Genomic DNA, 18,037 nt, shown 5'->3' on the forward strand with positions numbered 1-18,037 from the left:
ATATAATGTGATCTGATAAGGAATAATAATTTCATACTGTTATGTGATGCTACAGAGATAGAAGTATAAAGTCAATTTATAATTTTTTATGAGTTTTTTTAATCATTTAAATCATAGAATAAATTGTATTTTGGCATTTGATCAATGTGTTTTTCAAGAACCAGCTAAGCCTTAAGTCTAGCCATTCTACACACGTGAAGTCTAAGTGATCAGTGAACTACTCTGATCAGAGGTAACAATGGTATATCTGGAGTAATGGTGAATTGACTTGTCTTTCTTCATTAAAGTTTTGTTTTTAATAATGAAGATCACAGACATCAGGAGACTGGGGAGCAACAGGCCCGATTTATAACCTACTGCGAAGTTTTTAATGTTAAATTCTTTTAAGCAGTGGTTTCATTCTCAAACAACAAGAATATTTCTTGCCTACTGCTCTGAGCAGGGAAAACTGTCTATCTGCGAAATTTTGAAACTAAATGTATTACAGAGAAATAAGGTTATAATATTACCTCCATGTATTTTTTATATAACTATATGCTACTATATATCTACTATAACTTTCCCTACAATTTAAAGCAGCTTATATAATTCTCAAGAAAAAAGAAAGGAAATCAATACAAGCACAGAGCCCCAAACACATATACTACACTACTCAAAATTACTTCTAACTGGTAGAACAAAAGGAATGCAAGAAATACTCTGGTGTTCTGCCTACCTGTCATTGATCTGACAGGCATGGAAATTCATTTTCATCGGATTCTGACCCCTTGTAATTGGTATAAAATTAAGTGGCAGTGAGTCTGGCCTTATGCATCAATGAACATCTAATCACAGGCTGTCTCTGGGCTGTGGGTAACTCTGCTGATACTCTGCATGCGTCTTTGCATTCTCTGTGATATGCTCGTTTGTTCTCAATGTGCTTTCTCACTACCTCTCTAGTTCTCTTTTGTCTCTGTGGAATTATTTTTTTCCACTGCTTGTAGGTAAAATTAAAAAGTATTAAACACAAAAATCATTAAATCATGAAACTGAAGAAAAAAGCCAGAAATGAAGACTTTGTGGGTAAAATAAACAAAAGCCAGTAAATTTTTTCTGCAACTGGCAAGAAAGAAAGGGTTAGTACTGGTACACAGAGGGCACCAGAAGGAGGGAGAACTTATGAATGAGGAACATTCACCAAGGGAGTTAATTCCACTAAGAGTGTAAGTCCGTGTGCATAAATATTCAACTCTTTGTTCTTCACAGGTGCCTTGGATGGCTGTGGACAAGCAAAGGAAATGGAGCTCTTTATCATTTTGGAAGTCCACTGTTCTTTCTACCGAAGTGATTACTAAGGTGGGTTTTGAACAATATCTCTGAAATAAAGTAACAAACTACTGTATATTTTGGAAGCAAAGTTAAACAGAACCAGTATTTACAGTTTAATTAACCACTTCCCCAATTTTGTTGAAACTATTACCAAAAATGTCAAATGAAAAACAAAAAAGCACAAAATTTCCTGATGAAAGCCTTCTGGTATGCTCCAATACTATTTAAGTTTCAAGTGACAGATCATGGAAGAAAATGGCCTGAGTAGAGAATTAGATTTAACGTTATAGGCACAGCTGCTTTCAAACCGATATACAACTAAGGTATAAAAACATGTCATCTGTCTTTTAAAAAAACAGATTCCTGAAAAAATCCTGATGACTAATTACCTTTCATCTTGTCTATTTCAGGCAAAAGTTGGAAAACGCTGAATATAAAATTCTCTGTTCTGAAGTGACACAATTTTGCCTATTCCTTTGTGCTTCTAAAAGGAACGTTATTCCTAATTTACCTTAATCTAAATGCTTACTAATAATCAGTCCATAGCAGTATTAATCAGTTCATCTATGCTACCCATGGGACTCAAATTAGCTCTATGCAGTTATACATTGTGAACCTTGAAAGGATGGTTTAGGAAAGGTAATGGATAGTAAAAATAAAGAATCATGAATAAAAGAATATTAAAATAGTATCATCTTTAGGAAGCTCTTAATGCAATTTGGACAGTGAATATCATAAACTAGGACTACTACATTCACTCCCTAAGTGGTTCTGCTTTACACTAAATATGAACTCCATCAGAGTGGTACACCAGTCATCAAACTATTGCCACCCGTAAGAGGTAATCATTTTATTAAGGTATAATTATGATTGAAGGAAATTTGAAACATGCCCTGGAGTCTATTATTTCAAAAATTAAAATTCAGAAGCTACTTTTCAGATATATGTATGTGTGTGCATTGACGTATGCATGCATCTATAATTATATCTCATACACACAATAGCAAAAATTCAGTATTTACAGAACTACGAGGCATATAAGTCATTCCATAGTTGCGCTGCCACGGCAACAACTCTAGCTCCTCCTCTAAGCAGTCATTCTTCCTCTTTTTTTTTTTTTTTTTTTAAAGTTTTATTATTTACTCGACAGAGACCTAGCAGGAGAGGGAACACAAGCAGGGGGAGTGGGAGAGGGAAAAAGCAGGCTCCCGGCTCAGCAGGGTGCCCGATGGAGGGTTGTATCCCAGGACCCCGGGATCCTGAGCTGAGCTGAAGGCAGCTGAGCCACCCAGATGCCCCTAAGCAGTCATTCTTGCTCAAGCCTTTGAGTACATAGGAAGTTGGGTAATGAAAATCTGATCAGATCTTTGAAATCCTTTCAGGAGCTTATCACACTCTTCCGAACAAGTAACTACAAATATGCCCCTTTCAACTTTGAGCTCCTGCTTTCCTCTCTAGCCTCATCTCCCACCCATATATATATACCATATCCAAGTCATACAAAATTTCTTTAGGTTTCCCTGAATATGTGATACTTTCTTTCACTGCTAACATTATTCTCAGTTTGGTATACCAGCCCCCTGCCCCACTTCATCTAGGTAATTCCTACTTATTCTGTAGGTCTCCAAATCAGGTTTGATTAGTCAGTAATGTCTTCTACTTCTAATATGCCGTGTACTGCGTAATTAAAACTGTCGAGTTATTGTTCACCCCATTTATCTTCCCTTAGAAGAACATTCAATACACATCTGTTAAATGAACAAATCAGGCATTCTCTTGTGACCAAGCCAGCTCTCCCTTATCTAAATATAATCACAATGGCTAACATACAAATTAGGTAACAGCCAGGTACATGATCTGCCTCTTCAGTTTCTTAAGAGTATCTTCCTGTCTCCTCTGACAGAAGGTTTCTACCATGGCTGGGGGAGAGTCAGCCCACCCATACAATCTCCTTCATTCTTTGAATTTTGAGATCAAAATCAGTTGGGACAGAATAATCTCAATCAGATTATTCCCAGCAGGAGAGTGAACTTCCTTTCAATACTGGGACAAAACTCTCATTTGTCTCATTCACAAAAGGAAGATTAAACATAATTAGCAAACAAGAACTTGCTCTTATTTTAAAAAGAGGAAAATTATACTAAAAAACTATACTAAAAAGATATACTTTATTCACCCTTACATTTCTTACTGAGAGCAGAGACAAAAATAGTGTAAAAATTTTCTGAGATACACCTACACATGATTTCTAAAGTCACATCTCCAAGCCCTGCTACTACAATGAAACGTATCTTAAAAGTGATCAACGAACAAAATATATTTGTCCTGACAATTAAGAGTATCCTTAGTCCTGTATTAAAAAATACAGTTGGGTTGGGCGGGGCAGGCGGGGGGAAGGGAAGTTTCATACTTTCAAATAGTGTTAAAACTGAACTTAGCCGATTGCTGTAGGAATAAACACTAAAAGGAAACTGGACTACACTGCTCACTTTATTAGAGTTCTAGTATAATGAAAATATGAAAAGAAATACATCGTTAAGTCCTGACAGGCCGGAAGAGAATAGATTTTATCCCCTCTCTCTGTGAAGTGGAAAATGAACTCTCAATGTGTCAAACCTCAAAAGGCAAGTAGTGATTTTATAAAATGTATGTCTTTGCTGGTTTTTTCTAACAGATGCTATAAAACAATAATTATCATGAGCAATCCTGACTCAGAAGAATATTCAAATCCTAACGTAAAACTCACTATCATTGTTTCTTCATTAGTAAATATTTACTAAAAATAGTTACTGTACAGAGTCACCATAGAGATAAAATAATGTAAATAAAGTGAGCTCTGAATAGTCATTACAATCTTTACATGTATGTTTCACTGGTACAGAATTTAGAGATGTGAAGTGCTACTTTTCTTACTGAAGAAGGAAAAGAATTTGAAGGATAATTTTTTTCCAGCAGAAAAAGTAGAAAAACAAAAAGCTCCAATTAAATGAAATTCAGTTATCCTCTAAATGAAATTAAATTTTTGTAATGAATCATCAATATATTAGATGTCAAGTTTACTTTTTAAAAATACGATGTATGTTATAGGAGCAGGAAATATATTAACTTAAGGAAAGCAACAAAAAAGGTGCTTTAAATATACAAATTCCATTTCCTGCAGTAAGCATCTTCCATAATTACCTTAGAATTCAACACACTGTAACTCCATTTTTGCAGGATCCAATAGAAATTATAGATTAAGGAAATACATAATATAAACAGTTGTTCTTATTTTCACATTTATGCCACCATAAATTTGTGATTTTTTAATTAAAGTGGTAATTATGACTACATTCCAAATTGTCACACATTTTTTTATCTAAGAAATAAAATACTCCTGGGAAAAAACACTCAAGGTTTCATAAATTTTCAATTTTGTTATCAACTAATACACCTCAAAACACAGGAAGATGAGGTACAGAAACACAGGGCAAGATTCCCCTAAAAAATACACAAGGGCAATTTCAAAGCTCTGTATACTTTATATTAACTGCTTTGTCAAGAACTGTATGTTTATTGTACAATAAAGAACAGAGCTGGCCAGGGTAAAGAGATGGGATGTTCAATTAGATGTTTCTCAGGGAGTATTAACCCAATTAAAAAATTAGACCTTCAGTTCAATTTTGACAGGACACTATTTTTAGGTATGCCAGCTGCCTATTTACAGTTAGAATTTTGCCATGATGAATGATGGGACCATGCAACATGTTCTCTTCTCTACAACATAAACTAACTAACGAAGATCATATACCTTTACCTTTTCATTCCCTGGTAAGAGTAGAATGAACCTACAGCTTTGTATGTTTCTACCAAGTGGCTCTTTTTTTAATGCCTTATTCAATTTATGATCTCTAACTGCTTGGCAGTGAGTGATATATATAATAAACTAAGACAGAATTACTGCAGTGCTGATTTCTCCCTGAAAAAAATTATTCTTTTAGTGACCAGTTATCTGCCATCATTTGATGTGTTTCTCAAATTTTAGTATCTTAAAAAAATAAATGAGAATAGGTAGAACAAATATAAAGATACTAAAGAACATTAATTGACTCAAAAGACCAGTGACAAAAGAGTGAATTTCCACTGGCAGTATAAAAGCCTTAAAAATCAGAATTTACATAAAACGCACAACCACTGAACAGATTCTGCTAAGATAAGAAAAAGGTTTACTGCATTTCTTAAAAGAGTTTTTGTTAACTCAACATCTGGATCTAATGAAGTATAAACTTAAGCCAAAAATTCACTGAACAATTAAATTTACCAAGAAGATAAATACAAACTTTATTATAACTACAACAAATAAATACTGAATCCTCTCATTTCTAAAAAAGATTACAGCATGTATAACAGCAGGTATCAAAATGAAACACAAGTAATCCATAAACCTAACAATTCTATTTCTATCAATCTACTGGGTGATTTCTATAAGCCTCAAAAGATTATATAAATCTGTATTTACTGACACTGAAAGGTGCCTTTGGCACCAATACTAAGACTAGCATCCATCTGTGGAACAGGTACAAAATGACAGAATTTAAGATAAACTCCATACCTATAGCTGTAAGACTGCACAAAAAGAAGTCTGGTAAGTCATTGTGAATAAATGTTTCTGAGTGTAGGGTTTAGTGGATACTTTTTCTTTGTAGTTTTAGATCTTGCTTGTATGCATGTGTGTTTAATCAATGTATGTCCTTTTAAAAAACCCACAAAGCTATTTAAAAAAAGACAGTTAGGGGACACAATGAAGAGAAATGAACCAAGTATACTACCTTAAACGGTTGGTGTAGGTATCAACACAAGTCTTCATTTTGGCTAATAATGTACCAACAGAAGTTTGACATTCTGACTGCTCTTCTTCCTCTTCACCATTCTCTGTAGAAAGAGGCAACAGTAGGGGCACCATGGATGTACAAGAAGCAATGGCCCGGAGCAATTCCAGCAGAGCTCGATAGAGTGGCACATGTCTCGCCATGTCAAGAACTGTAAGAAGAAAGCATAAAATGAGAACATGTGCAATATAAAAGCCAGTCTATAGCCATGTGACTTCTACTCAGATCTTTTCTCTTAAAGGTTTATTTTATTTATTTTGAGAGAGAGATAGAGAGCACGTATGTGAACAGGACTGAGGGGCAGAGGGAGAAGCTCGAGCAGATGTACCACTGGGTGTGGAGCCCAATATGGGAGCTTGATCTCGTGACCTGAGCTGAAATCGTGAGTCAAACACTTAACTGAGTGAGCCACCCAGGTGCCCTGCTTCTACTCAGATCTTTTTTTTTTTTTTTAAGATTTATTTATTTGAGAGAAAAAGAGCAAGAGAGCGAGAGAGTGAGTGAGTGAACGAGCAGGGGGAGGGAGAGAGGGAGAGAATCCTCAAGCAAAGTCCCCACTGAGTCCAACCCGACGTGTGTCTCAATCCCAGAGATCACGGCCCCAGCTGAAACCAAGAGCTGGATGCTCAACTGACTGAGCCACCCAGGCACCCCTTTACTCAGATTTTAAGATTAATTGATATTTGACTGAAAATGTGCTGGACAGAATACAGCAGCAAAGAAAAGTTTAAGCAAAATCCCTGTTCTTTTGTATAGCTTACATTCTAAGCAGAGAAGGACAAATGAGTAAAAATTTTTTTCAGACGCTAAGAAGTACTCTGACGGCTACAGAAAAGACTGAAATGGGGAAGGAGAATTGGGGGGGGCTACCTACTGGAGGCAAGCCTATACTGCCCACAGACCTATACTGGGATTAGAGTTATGGGGGATGAGGCACAGGATTCCTGAACTCTATGTGGCAACAGATTAAAATTAGTCGTGATGGTCTGACAAACAGGGAGGCTGTTTAAAGTGACGGAGGTTGTAGGGGCTCATTTCACACCTTCCAACAGCGATGGAGAGGACAGAGGTAGAAAAGTACGACTGCTCGTCCCTGCTGTATTTGAAATTTTACGCTCCAACATAATCATGTACAGAATTTTCATATATACTTGTTTATGTTAAAGCCACTTTTCCAACCCATGACCTAATATTACTACTTACTATAATTTTATAGTAAAACATAGTATACCCATTTTTCAAGAAAATTCAAGTCAAACCCCAAAATTACAAATCAACAAGGATAAAACCCAATGTTAATACTTGTGGGAATACGAGAAAGCCAGACTTACATAAACAGGTATGTATGAAGCTTGACAACCAATACGTTATTATTTAATGCCCACATTCTATGACCCAGCACTATCACCTGTTCCTACACACCTATAAAACACAATGTAACACTGTTCTTAGGGGCACCTGGCAGGCTCAGTCGATAGGGCACGCAACTTTTTCTTTTCTTTTCTTTTTTTTTCAAAAAGATTTTTATCTTTGAGCATATGACTCAATCTCAGGGTTGTGAGTTCAAGCCCCATGTTGGGGCCTCTCTCTCTCTATATATATATACACTATTTTAAAGTTGGAAGCACCCAAAGAGCAATAAATTAAGGGTTGAATACACAATAACATCCAAATGATTCTATCCTATGCAGCATTTAAAAAGAACACAACAGATCTCCTACACCTATATCTGAGTGAAATAGTTTGCCAAATAATACATAAAGAGACTCAAATATATTTTTTATGACTGTGGAACTATGTAGGAATACTTAGAGGAAAAGATGAATTTCCAAACACTAATGTTACATACATGAGTTACATCTCACACTAATTAACCTGACAAATTATACATCATTCATGATAAGGCTACAGTCTACTTTTTTAAAAAGTAAGCTATAAACCCAACACGTGCTTGAACTCACGACCCAGAAATCAAGAGTCACACACATATTCTACCAACTGAGCCAGCAAGGCACCCCAAGGCTACAGTCTATTTTGACCATTTCTTTCTTTCTTGACTCCTTCACCAGCATATCACTTTGGTAATATATATGTCTAATCCTTTTTCTAGAAAATTTTAATTTCTGTGTGTGGATAACTCCTTGGAGAAGGAACTATGGCCCCACTGTGTGTTTGAAAAGCTAAGATTTAGTAAGCTGTACAAGCAAGCTAAATAGAACGTAGCAAGACCAACATTGACACCGAGGTGTATCTAACTCTAGAGCTTTTTCGCTATACCATGATGCCTCCTGAGTTGTCCAATATAGCATCACTGGTCATATACAGAGCTATTTAAATTTAATTAAGATATAAAAAGAATTAAAAATTCTGTTCCTTGATTATACTAGCCATGTTTCAAGTGGTCGAGAGTCACACGAGCCCATGCTGGACAGCACAGATACAGAATGTTTCCATCATAACAAAATATTGGATTTTGGCCAATCTGGATATTGCCATCTTCAAAAGTCAAATTCCGTATATTCTGTTCACATATACAAACCATGAAAAGTAAGTGGGTTGGGCTCTACCCAAAGAGATGGGTCTTTCTCTGGGAATTGTAGGTATCACATAGAGTAAAAGAAACAACCTCTAGACTATATTCAAAGCAGGATGAATGCTTTGCTTCAAAATCAGTGATATATACATGTACTGGATATACTTGTACAGTTAGACATAGAATACTGAGAATATTAATCATTAACTAGTAATGGTATTTTCATGCAGAGAGAAGGACTAAGGTTGGGAAGGCAACATTAGGGTGAATTACTTTTTAATCATATGTCATTTTGAACTTTTTTTTTTTTTTTTTTTGAAGATTTATCTATCTGAGGGACTCCTGGGTGGTTCAGTCAGTTAAGCCTCTGCCTTTGGCTCAGGTCATGATCTCGGGGTCCTGGGATCAAGGCCCAAATATGGCTCCCCACTCAGCTGGAAGTCTGTATCTCTCTCTGCCCCTCTCCCCAACTCGTGCCCATGCACACACGCTCTCTCAGATAAATAAAATCTTTGTTTTCTAATGTTGTTTTATTGTTTTTTAGAGGGGGGAGGGCAGGAGAGAGAGACAGAGAGAGAGAGAGAGACAGACAGACTCTTAAGCAGGCTCCACGTCCAGCACAACCCTGAGATCATGACCTGAGAGGAAATCAAGAGCTGGACGCTTAATGCACTGAGCATCCCAGGTGACCCTGTTTTCCAACGTTATTTAGTAATACAAAGTTATAGACTTTCCTCAGAGTTTGGTGTTTTTCCTAACACTTCTACGAATGCAATTTATGCTTCATATTACACTCCCAGATAATCTACCCTCTACTGCTCTGCAAGATTCTATTGTTGAAAAAATTAAGCCTAATACAACAAAGCATGCCTTTTTATAATAGAAGTAATTAATAACACATAATCTCACATTAGAGAAGCAGCAAAATAAATTATATGCTAAACCTCATCATATTAAAATGACTTCAAACATTACAGTGACAGAAACTTATTATATATATAATACATCTTTATATATATATATATATTATATAATATTATATATATAATACGTCTTTGACGTTTCATAACAAGACACTTTGCCAGGATAATCAACAGGATTAAAAATAAACACCAATTTTGCTCTTACAACAAAACAGTTGAGGCAAGATTGTGTCTTTTTTTAAAATTTTATTTTATTTATTAGATTTATTTTATTTATTAGAGAGAGAGTGCACAAGCAAAGGAACAGCAGAGGGAGCTGCAGAGGGAGAGAGAGAAGCAGGTTCCCCACTGAACAGAGAGCCTGATAATGGGTCTCTTGAGCAGAGACCCTGATAATGGGTCAGGACCTGACCCATCCCAGGACCATCCCAGGATCATGACCTGAGCCAAAGGCAGCTGTTTAACCGACTGAGCCCCACAGGTACCCCGAGGAAACACTGTGTTTTTATTAAAAGACAATAACCCTGCTGAATTAAACCTCAAATGTTCTGATATATAAATAAATTTTTTGATCCAAAGAATATGAAGAGATAATCTGGCAAAGGACATTTTTTTAAAAAATGAAAAAACACACCTCCAAATGGTATAACATAAGCTTCTCCCTGATCAATTAAGAATAAATGTATAAATCAGAGCATACGGACTACAAATCCCCAAAGGGTAAGAGCGATTATAAGCTGTGCGGTCATTTTCCTCTCTAAAATTGGAAGACAACTAAATGATACAGGAAACAATTGTGATTACACTATCAATACATCACTGAAACCAGAACCTCTAGAAGTAATCTCCCTCTAAAGGTAGCTTCATGTAAAATTTATACAAATTTATATATAAATCTAAATGTGATATTAACTAAGACTCATAATTGGTGGTAATTAATTGATATTACTATAAAATGTTTTTTTTAAGATTTTATTTATTTATTTGACAGACAGAAATCACAAGTAGGCAGAGAGAGAGAGGAGGAAGCAGGCTTCCCACTTAGCAGAGAGCCCAATGCGGGGCTCGATCCCAGGACCCCGGGATCATGACCTGAGCCGAAGGCAGAGGCTTTAACCCACTGAGCCACCCAGGCGCCCCACTATAAAACTTTTAATGTTTTTTATTATAGGTAACTAACAACAAAGCACTAAAATTTGTTTCCTAAGCACCCAAAAATGGACTTAGAAAAGGACTGAAATATCTGGACTTCTAGTCTAATACTATTTTCCTGCTGCTTCTGCTTTATAAGAAAATAAATTTAGACATAAAGGGGATAATCATGATGTTCTAAAAACAAAGAAAACTGGACCCTTCTAAACAGAACACCACTGTCTCGAAGGCAAATCATGATTACGACAACAGCAATAGCAGCTAACACGGCGAGCACACGTACGCCAGGCAGGACCGGTTCTAAGCATTTTACATAAATAGTAGTCAACTCAACTCTCACAATTTCATTAGGTAAATATTATCTTCATTTTCCACATGAGTAAAGTGAAGCACAGAAAGGATGACCAACTTTTTCAAGGCTGCATAATCACTGATGTGGAAAAGACTGGACTCACAAACAGGTCACCCAGCTCTGAAGCCTAGATCCTTAAGCACTAAAATATAATGCCACTCTAAGGTCACAATTTCAGAGAAAAGCACTAGCATGATTTACTAACACAGAGAGAAAAAGTACTTTAGGCAAGGGGGAAAAAATTAATATGGTTTGAAATTCATCATAATAGTTTCCTTAAAGCACACTAAAAAATTGCCTTTAAGCTTTAATACTATATTATTCATAATCTTAAAAAATTTTTTTCAAGGTATTTTTACAGCGGTCTCAGATTTAGCTAACTGCATTCACATGGTAGAATGAAAAACTGAGTTCTTTATTTTAATTCTCAGGAATCTTAAAAGTATCCGGATTTTCTTTTTTTTCTTTTTTAGGTTTTATCTTTAAATAATCTCTACAGCCAACGTGGAGCTTTGAACCCACAACCCAACACCAAGAGTCGCTCACACTACTGACTGAGCCAGCCAGGAGCCCCAAGTGTAAAGATTTTCTAATTGCCACTTTCTTAGCAAAAAAAAACAAAAACAAAAACTGTAAGGGGTGCCTGGGTGGCTCAGTGGGTTAAAGCCTCTGCCTTTGGCTCAGGCCATGATCCCAGGGTCCTTGGATCGAGCCCTGCATCAGGCTCTCTGCTCAGCAGCTAGCCTGCTTCCTCCTTTCTCTCTCTGCCTGCTTCTCTGCCTACTTATGATCTCTTTCAAACAAATAAATAAAATCTTTAAAAACAACAACAAAAAACTCTGTAAGTAATGCAAGAAAAATCATGGAATCATTTCCAGATAAATTATTTATAATTTTAAAAATCAATTTATTAATGCATAAGTTATAATCAATATACAAATGTGCCTTTCATGACTTCGGACAATAAACACTCCTGTGTAATCACTGCCCAAATGAAGATACAGAATACTTCTATCACCCCAAACACTTCTTCTTATGCCTCTTTCCTCCTATGGCCAGCTTCAAATAACCACTCCTATTCTCTCACTGTAGAAAGCAGATAAATAGGAGAGAAAATCAACACTACCAAATAGATTCTTTAAAAAGAAATAAAAAATCTGAATAGCCCCCTATTAGTTAAAGCAACTGAATCAATTAGAAACCTTTTCATTAAAAAGCTCCAGATGGCTTTACAGGAAAATTTTATCAAAACCATTTATTAATTTTTAGGATCTCCTTCAGAAAATAGAAGAAATGGAAATAACTTATTTTTGAGGATTAAATTAACCGATACTATTTTGAGACAAAGACATCACAAGAAAAAAGAGAAACTATGAATCAATACCCCTCACAAGTGGGGGGTGGAGATAATAAATCACAACCAAATGGGATTTTTTTCCAGGAATACATGGTTTAGTTAAATATTTGAAAAGTCAAGATAATGGAGCAAAAAAAAAAAAAATATTAACAGACAAAAAAAAGAAAAGAAAAGAAAAGAAAAGCCATTATGAGCAGCTTAGCAAATCTAAATAAAGCATTTAACAAAACTCAAAACTCATTTATTATAAAACTCCAACCAAACTAGGAATAGAAGAAAACCTAACCGGATAAACAGCTTCTAAAATATCCCTAGTGCAATCATCACATCTAATCTTTTCTCCCAAAGTAACAACTTCTACAGTATATAGATGTATAAGAAAAGAAAAAGGCATACAAATTGAAAAGAAAGAGAATGGTCTTTAATGTACATGGCATGACTGCCTATACAGAAATCCTATGAAATCTAGTGGAACTAGTATATGAATTTCACAAGGGAGGGGGACATCAGGTAAATAAATAAAAATCAACTCTGTTTTTATATATGAATGGTAGGAAAATGAAATTTTAAATAAAGCAGTACCATTTACAATGGCATAGAACGTGGAATTGGGATAAATCTGACATAAATTCAAGGGTAAAAAATGGTACCGAGAGACATTAAAGGAAATCTAAACAGGTAAGATATACAGTGTTCATAGATCAGAAGACTCAATCTTGTTAAGTCGTCGGTCTTCTCCAATTGCTGTAAAGACTGAATATAATTACAATCAAATTCCCAATTTGCCAATAGGCGTTTTTGTGGGGGTAGAAACTAACAAGATGACTTTAATATGTTTATGGAAATATAAACATCCTAGAGAATCAAAACAGTTACAGCTGAATTTTAATGCCATAATTACAAATTTTATTTTATTTTATTTTTAAAGATTTTCTTTATTTATTTGACAGACAGAAATCACAAGTAGGCAGAGAGGCAGGCAGAGAGAGAGGGGAGGCAGGCTCCCTGCTCAGCAGGGAGCTCGATCCCAGGACCCTGGGATCATGACCTGAGCCGAAGGCAGAGGCTTTAACCCACTGAGCCACCCAGGTACCCTAGATTACAAATTTTTTAATTAATGCATCTAAAAAGTAAGTAAACTCTTAAAAGATATTAACTGGCCAATAGCTTGATTTTTCAAACTGCTTGGCAGGACAAAGTAACAAGAAAAAGAAACAAATAAAAATCTATGGTGATACTTTGACAAATTAAATCCCTAAAGGCAGAAATCCTCTGGTAAGAACAAAACAGAAATACTTCACATAAATCATGCAAAGCCTGTTTGGCTTAATAGCTATGACTGGCAAAAACATTACTACATAAACTTTCTTTTTTTTTTTTTTAAGATTTTATTTATTTGACAGAGAGATCACAAGCAGGCAGAGAGGCAGGCAGAGAGAGAGAGAGAGAGAGAAGGAAGCAGGCTCCCCGCTGAACAGAGAGCCCGATGCGGGGCTCGATCCCAGGACCCTGGGACCATGACCTGAGCCGAAAGCAGAAGCTTTAACCCACTGAGCCACCCAGGTGCCCCACTACATAAACTTTCTATTCCTTCCAGCTATAAGAGAAGAAGCTTTAAGAGATTAGCTAATAAACTCTGATATCCCTTACACTAGCCTTTGTCTCTTCTCTCCATTTTGGTAGAAATAGTTAAGCTGTTTAGGTTCCAAATACCTCCATTCCTTTACCTTTATCACCAATCTAGATACCTGCTGATACTTCTAACTATACACATACAATTATTAAATGCTACTGTTTGTTATTTCCGGAGGATGGTACATGAGGTAATCTATTTTTACCTTCGCCTTTGTGTTTTTAGGCACTGCTTACGTTACTCATGGCTTGCACAAAATGATGTCTTAGATTTGCTTTACAATAACCTACTGTGTGTACATATGTGTCTATTTGGAAAGAACAGAGTGAAGAAATAAATAAAAGGCAGAGCCAAGGGTTAATCACTGATGAAGCCGAGTGATGGAGCTCACGGACGTTCATTATACTACAATCACTAGTTCCACCAACCTTAGACTTTTCTATAATAAAAGATTTCATTAAACTGTGATAGTCAGAAAAGGCAAGAAAGCCTGAGAAATGCTCTAGATTAAAGGAAATGAAAGAGGAACATATGTAACATGTGATCCTAGATTAACTGTTGGACAAAAAGCAATTTTTTTCTTTGCTATAGAGGACATGATTGGGACAACAGATGAAATATCAATGATATCTGTGAATCGGATGATTAGATGGTTGTATTAGATCAATGTGAACTTTCTGTATTCTGATTACTATAATGTGGTTATGTAGAAGATTGCCTTTGTCTTTTAGGAAATAAATCCTAAAACACTTAGGGGTAACAGGGTTATAATGCCTGCAACACATGTCTCACAACTGGTACAGAAAAAATGTGTATATATGTGTAAAATTTATGTATGTTTGTATGCATGTATAGATAGATAAAAGGAGGAAGGAAATTGATATCAAACTTTTATAAAGGCATCAAACAGGGCACCTGGGTGGCTCAGTGGGTTAAAGCCTCTGCCTTTGGCTCAGGTCATGATCCCAGGGTCCTGGGATCGAGGCCCGCATCGGGCTTTCTGCTCAGCGGGGAGTCTGCTTCCTCCTCTCTCTCTGCCTGCTTCTCTGCCTACTTGTGATCTCTGTCTGTTAAATAAATAAATAAAAATTTCTAAAAAAAAATATTATAAAGGTATCAAACATTACTGACTAACATCTCTAGAGGACAAGTTAAAACATGGCAAAATAACAAACTGACACACATTTTCATTCACCAGTTCTAGTAATTCTAAAATTTAAATAATGCTAACAAGGTCACCAAAAATAGTCATCACAACATTCTTTACAACAGCAAAGGAACCAATTTGTGTTTATCAATATGGATTTGACTTAATTACTAAATATCAGTTGTGTGCTCATAAAAATGAAGATATGCCTCATGATGCACTGGAGCAAATTCCAGAGTATGTAATCTTGGGGTATGTAATCTTGGAATCTTTTATAAAAGTGATAAAAATGTTCTACACATGACTGTGCCCCAAATCACCAAATGTACACTTTAAGTGGGTTAGCTGTACAGGAAGTGAGTTCCTTTCAACAGAACAGTCATGAAAACCTTCTTAGGTAGTACTTATTCATATACCATTTCCACTTTTTTCTTCTGGGATGTTTATTTTCTTCAATTGCTTTATAATACTACTTTGTGTCTGAGGAAAAGAGAACAGTAAGTTTTATAAACACTTCACCTAATATGTTGTTTTAATTTTTAAACACATGAAAACATAGACATAAACGTAACTTCTAGAGCCTGTTTCAACCTGAGAACAGCAAAAAAATAAAGTTTCAGAAAAACTTTCCCTCTTCCATTAAAATTCTGAATAGCTTTCATTTCTGCATTTAAATATCTGAAACACTAAAATTTATATTGATATAAATGTAGCCAGTTATCCAAAAATTTCCATCTTTACTATTTTATAAACTCATTTAATAAAGTACTCAACAATGTTTTATTTTTCCCAACTTGCTTCCATGTAACATACAAAGAGAAAGAGAACAAAGCAAACCCCAATAAAAACCCCAGTAACTTATTTTGAGGATATCAACACCCACTCTAAAATTTATTTAGAAAGGCAAAATACTCAGAATAGCCAAGACAATATTTAAAAAGTCAAAGGACTGCTACAATCAGGATTTAAGACTTACTACCGAGTTACAATAATGGAGATAATATAGTATTGGCAAAAGAATAGACAAATAGATCAATGGAACAAAAACTGTAACAAAAATATGAGCAAGGTGTATAGCAGTTTTATTCATAACTGTCAAAACCCAGAAACAACCAAGATGCTTTTCAAAAGGTGAATACGTAAGTAAACTGTTGAATATCCAAGCTATCAAGCCACCAAATGATATGGTGGAACCTCAAATATATACTGCTTAGAGGAAAAATTACTTAGTAAAAGAAGCGACTCTGGAAAGGTTATATACTCTGATTCCAACTATATGACATTCTGGTAAAGGAAACAATGGAGTGTGTAAAGAGATCAGTGGTTACCAGAGGTTTCAGGGGGGTGAGAAGGAGGTTGGGATGAATAGGCAGAGCACAGAGAACTTCTTAGGGCAGTGAATCTATTTTGTGTGATACTCTAATAGTGAAATGCATGACACTAAGCACTTGTCAAAACCCTCCGAATTGTACAAAACAGAGTGACACTATATGTAAACCACCGTCTTTAGTTAAAAATAACATACCATTATTACTTTATCAATTGTAACATGTACCACACTAATGCAACATGTAAGTAATAGGGTATGATATACTGGGAGTTGAAGAGAGACGGAGTATGTGGAAACTCTTTAAAACCTACAACTGCTTTTAAAAAAAATAGAGTATATGAAATAAAAAATAAACTACATAAAATTATAGTATTTCAGATAAAATTATACAAGAATATAGCTAATCCAAGGAACACTGGTTTTCAAAAAGTAAATGGTCATAAGTTATCAAAAACAACAAGAAAAAGCATAAAATGAGAAGTATCTGTCCATGATAAGAATAATGCTGAGGACAGCCTGGCAAGCTAAAACTCAACAAAGCAGAATTGGGGGAAAAGATATGACAAATCTCAAGCACTGTCTGATTGACAGTTGAAATTTTTTTAAATCTAAAAATAAGTGGGCATAGAGAAAATAAAATAGTCCTTTTAAGTAAATGAAACAGAGTAGTTCCCTTTATTCAAACGGCATTTATTTCATTTAACTGAATTAGTAGTAGGAAGGGCCAACTGGGAATCTTAAATTATGAAAATAAAATATATTCTCTTCATAAAAGGAATGGAAGCAAAAGCTGTGGAGACCGCGTAATCAGCAAAGGACAATGAGATGGACAACAGCCCGAACAGCATGATACATAAAACTCTGGGTCCGGTTTATAAATAACTTTACATAAATTTTTCACTATTGTATTGGGGCATCTGGGTGGCTCAGTGGGTTGAAGCCTCTGTCTTTGGCTTGGGTCATGATCCTGGGGTCTTGGGATTGGGCCCCGCTTTGGGCTCTCTACTTGGTGGGGAGCCTGTTTCCCCCCACTCTCTGTCTACTTGTGATCTCTCTTTCTGTGTCAAATAAATAAATAAAATCTTTTTTAAAAATTTCATTATTGTACCATTTCTTATCTATTTTGCACTTTAAAATGTCAAGGTTTTGTATGTTTGCATTTATTGGACATAGTTATTATATCTAATTTTGCATTATTTGTGTTTTATTAAAAAAAACCTGAATATAGCCAGAGAGAATTTGGAAAACTAAGGAAAAGCTAATTTATGTTCACTTTTTCAGATATATACTTTTAAACTAACATGGATAGGTGTTCAGTGAACAAAAGGAGTCAATAAATGTAACAAAGTCTTAATGAAAATCTGCCTGTTAAAACGTAAAACAGAGCTATTGTTTCAGTCTTGAATTCCTTAATCACTGTTTCTGCCCTAAAGA

The 18,037-nt window shown here is 35.5% G+C and overlaps 1 protein-coding gene across 10 annotated transcripts in view; it reads right to left on the reverse strand.

Moving 5' to 3' along the window:
• Positions 1–18,037, reverse strand: part of BIRC6 (baculoviral IAP repeat containing 6) — a 226,673-nt gene that overhangs the window by 33,940 nt on the left and 174,696 nt on the right. For all 10 annotated transcript variants that reach the window (XR_009357395.1, XM_059188672.1, XM_059188669.1 and 7 more), the window contains one exon: positions 6,117–6,327. Coding sequence is in view for 9 of the 10 variants with exons in the window: in XM_059188672.1 (XP_059044655.1) it covers positions 6,117–6,327 (211 nt within the window). In the remaining variant the exon portion in view is untranslated. The remainder of the gene's footprint in view (positions 1–6,116; positions 6,328–18,037) is intronic.

This window comes from Mustela lutreola, chromosome 9 (genome assembly GCF_030435805.1).
Source record: "Mustela lutreola isolate mMusLut2 chromosome 9, mMusLut2.pri, whole genome shotgun sequence".
NCBI classification, from domain to species: domain Eukaryota; kingdom Metazoa; phylum Chordata; class Mammalia; order Carnivora; family Mustelidae; genus Mustela; species Mustela lutreola.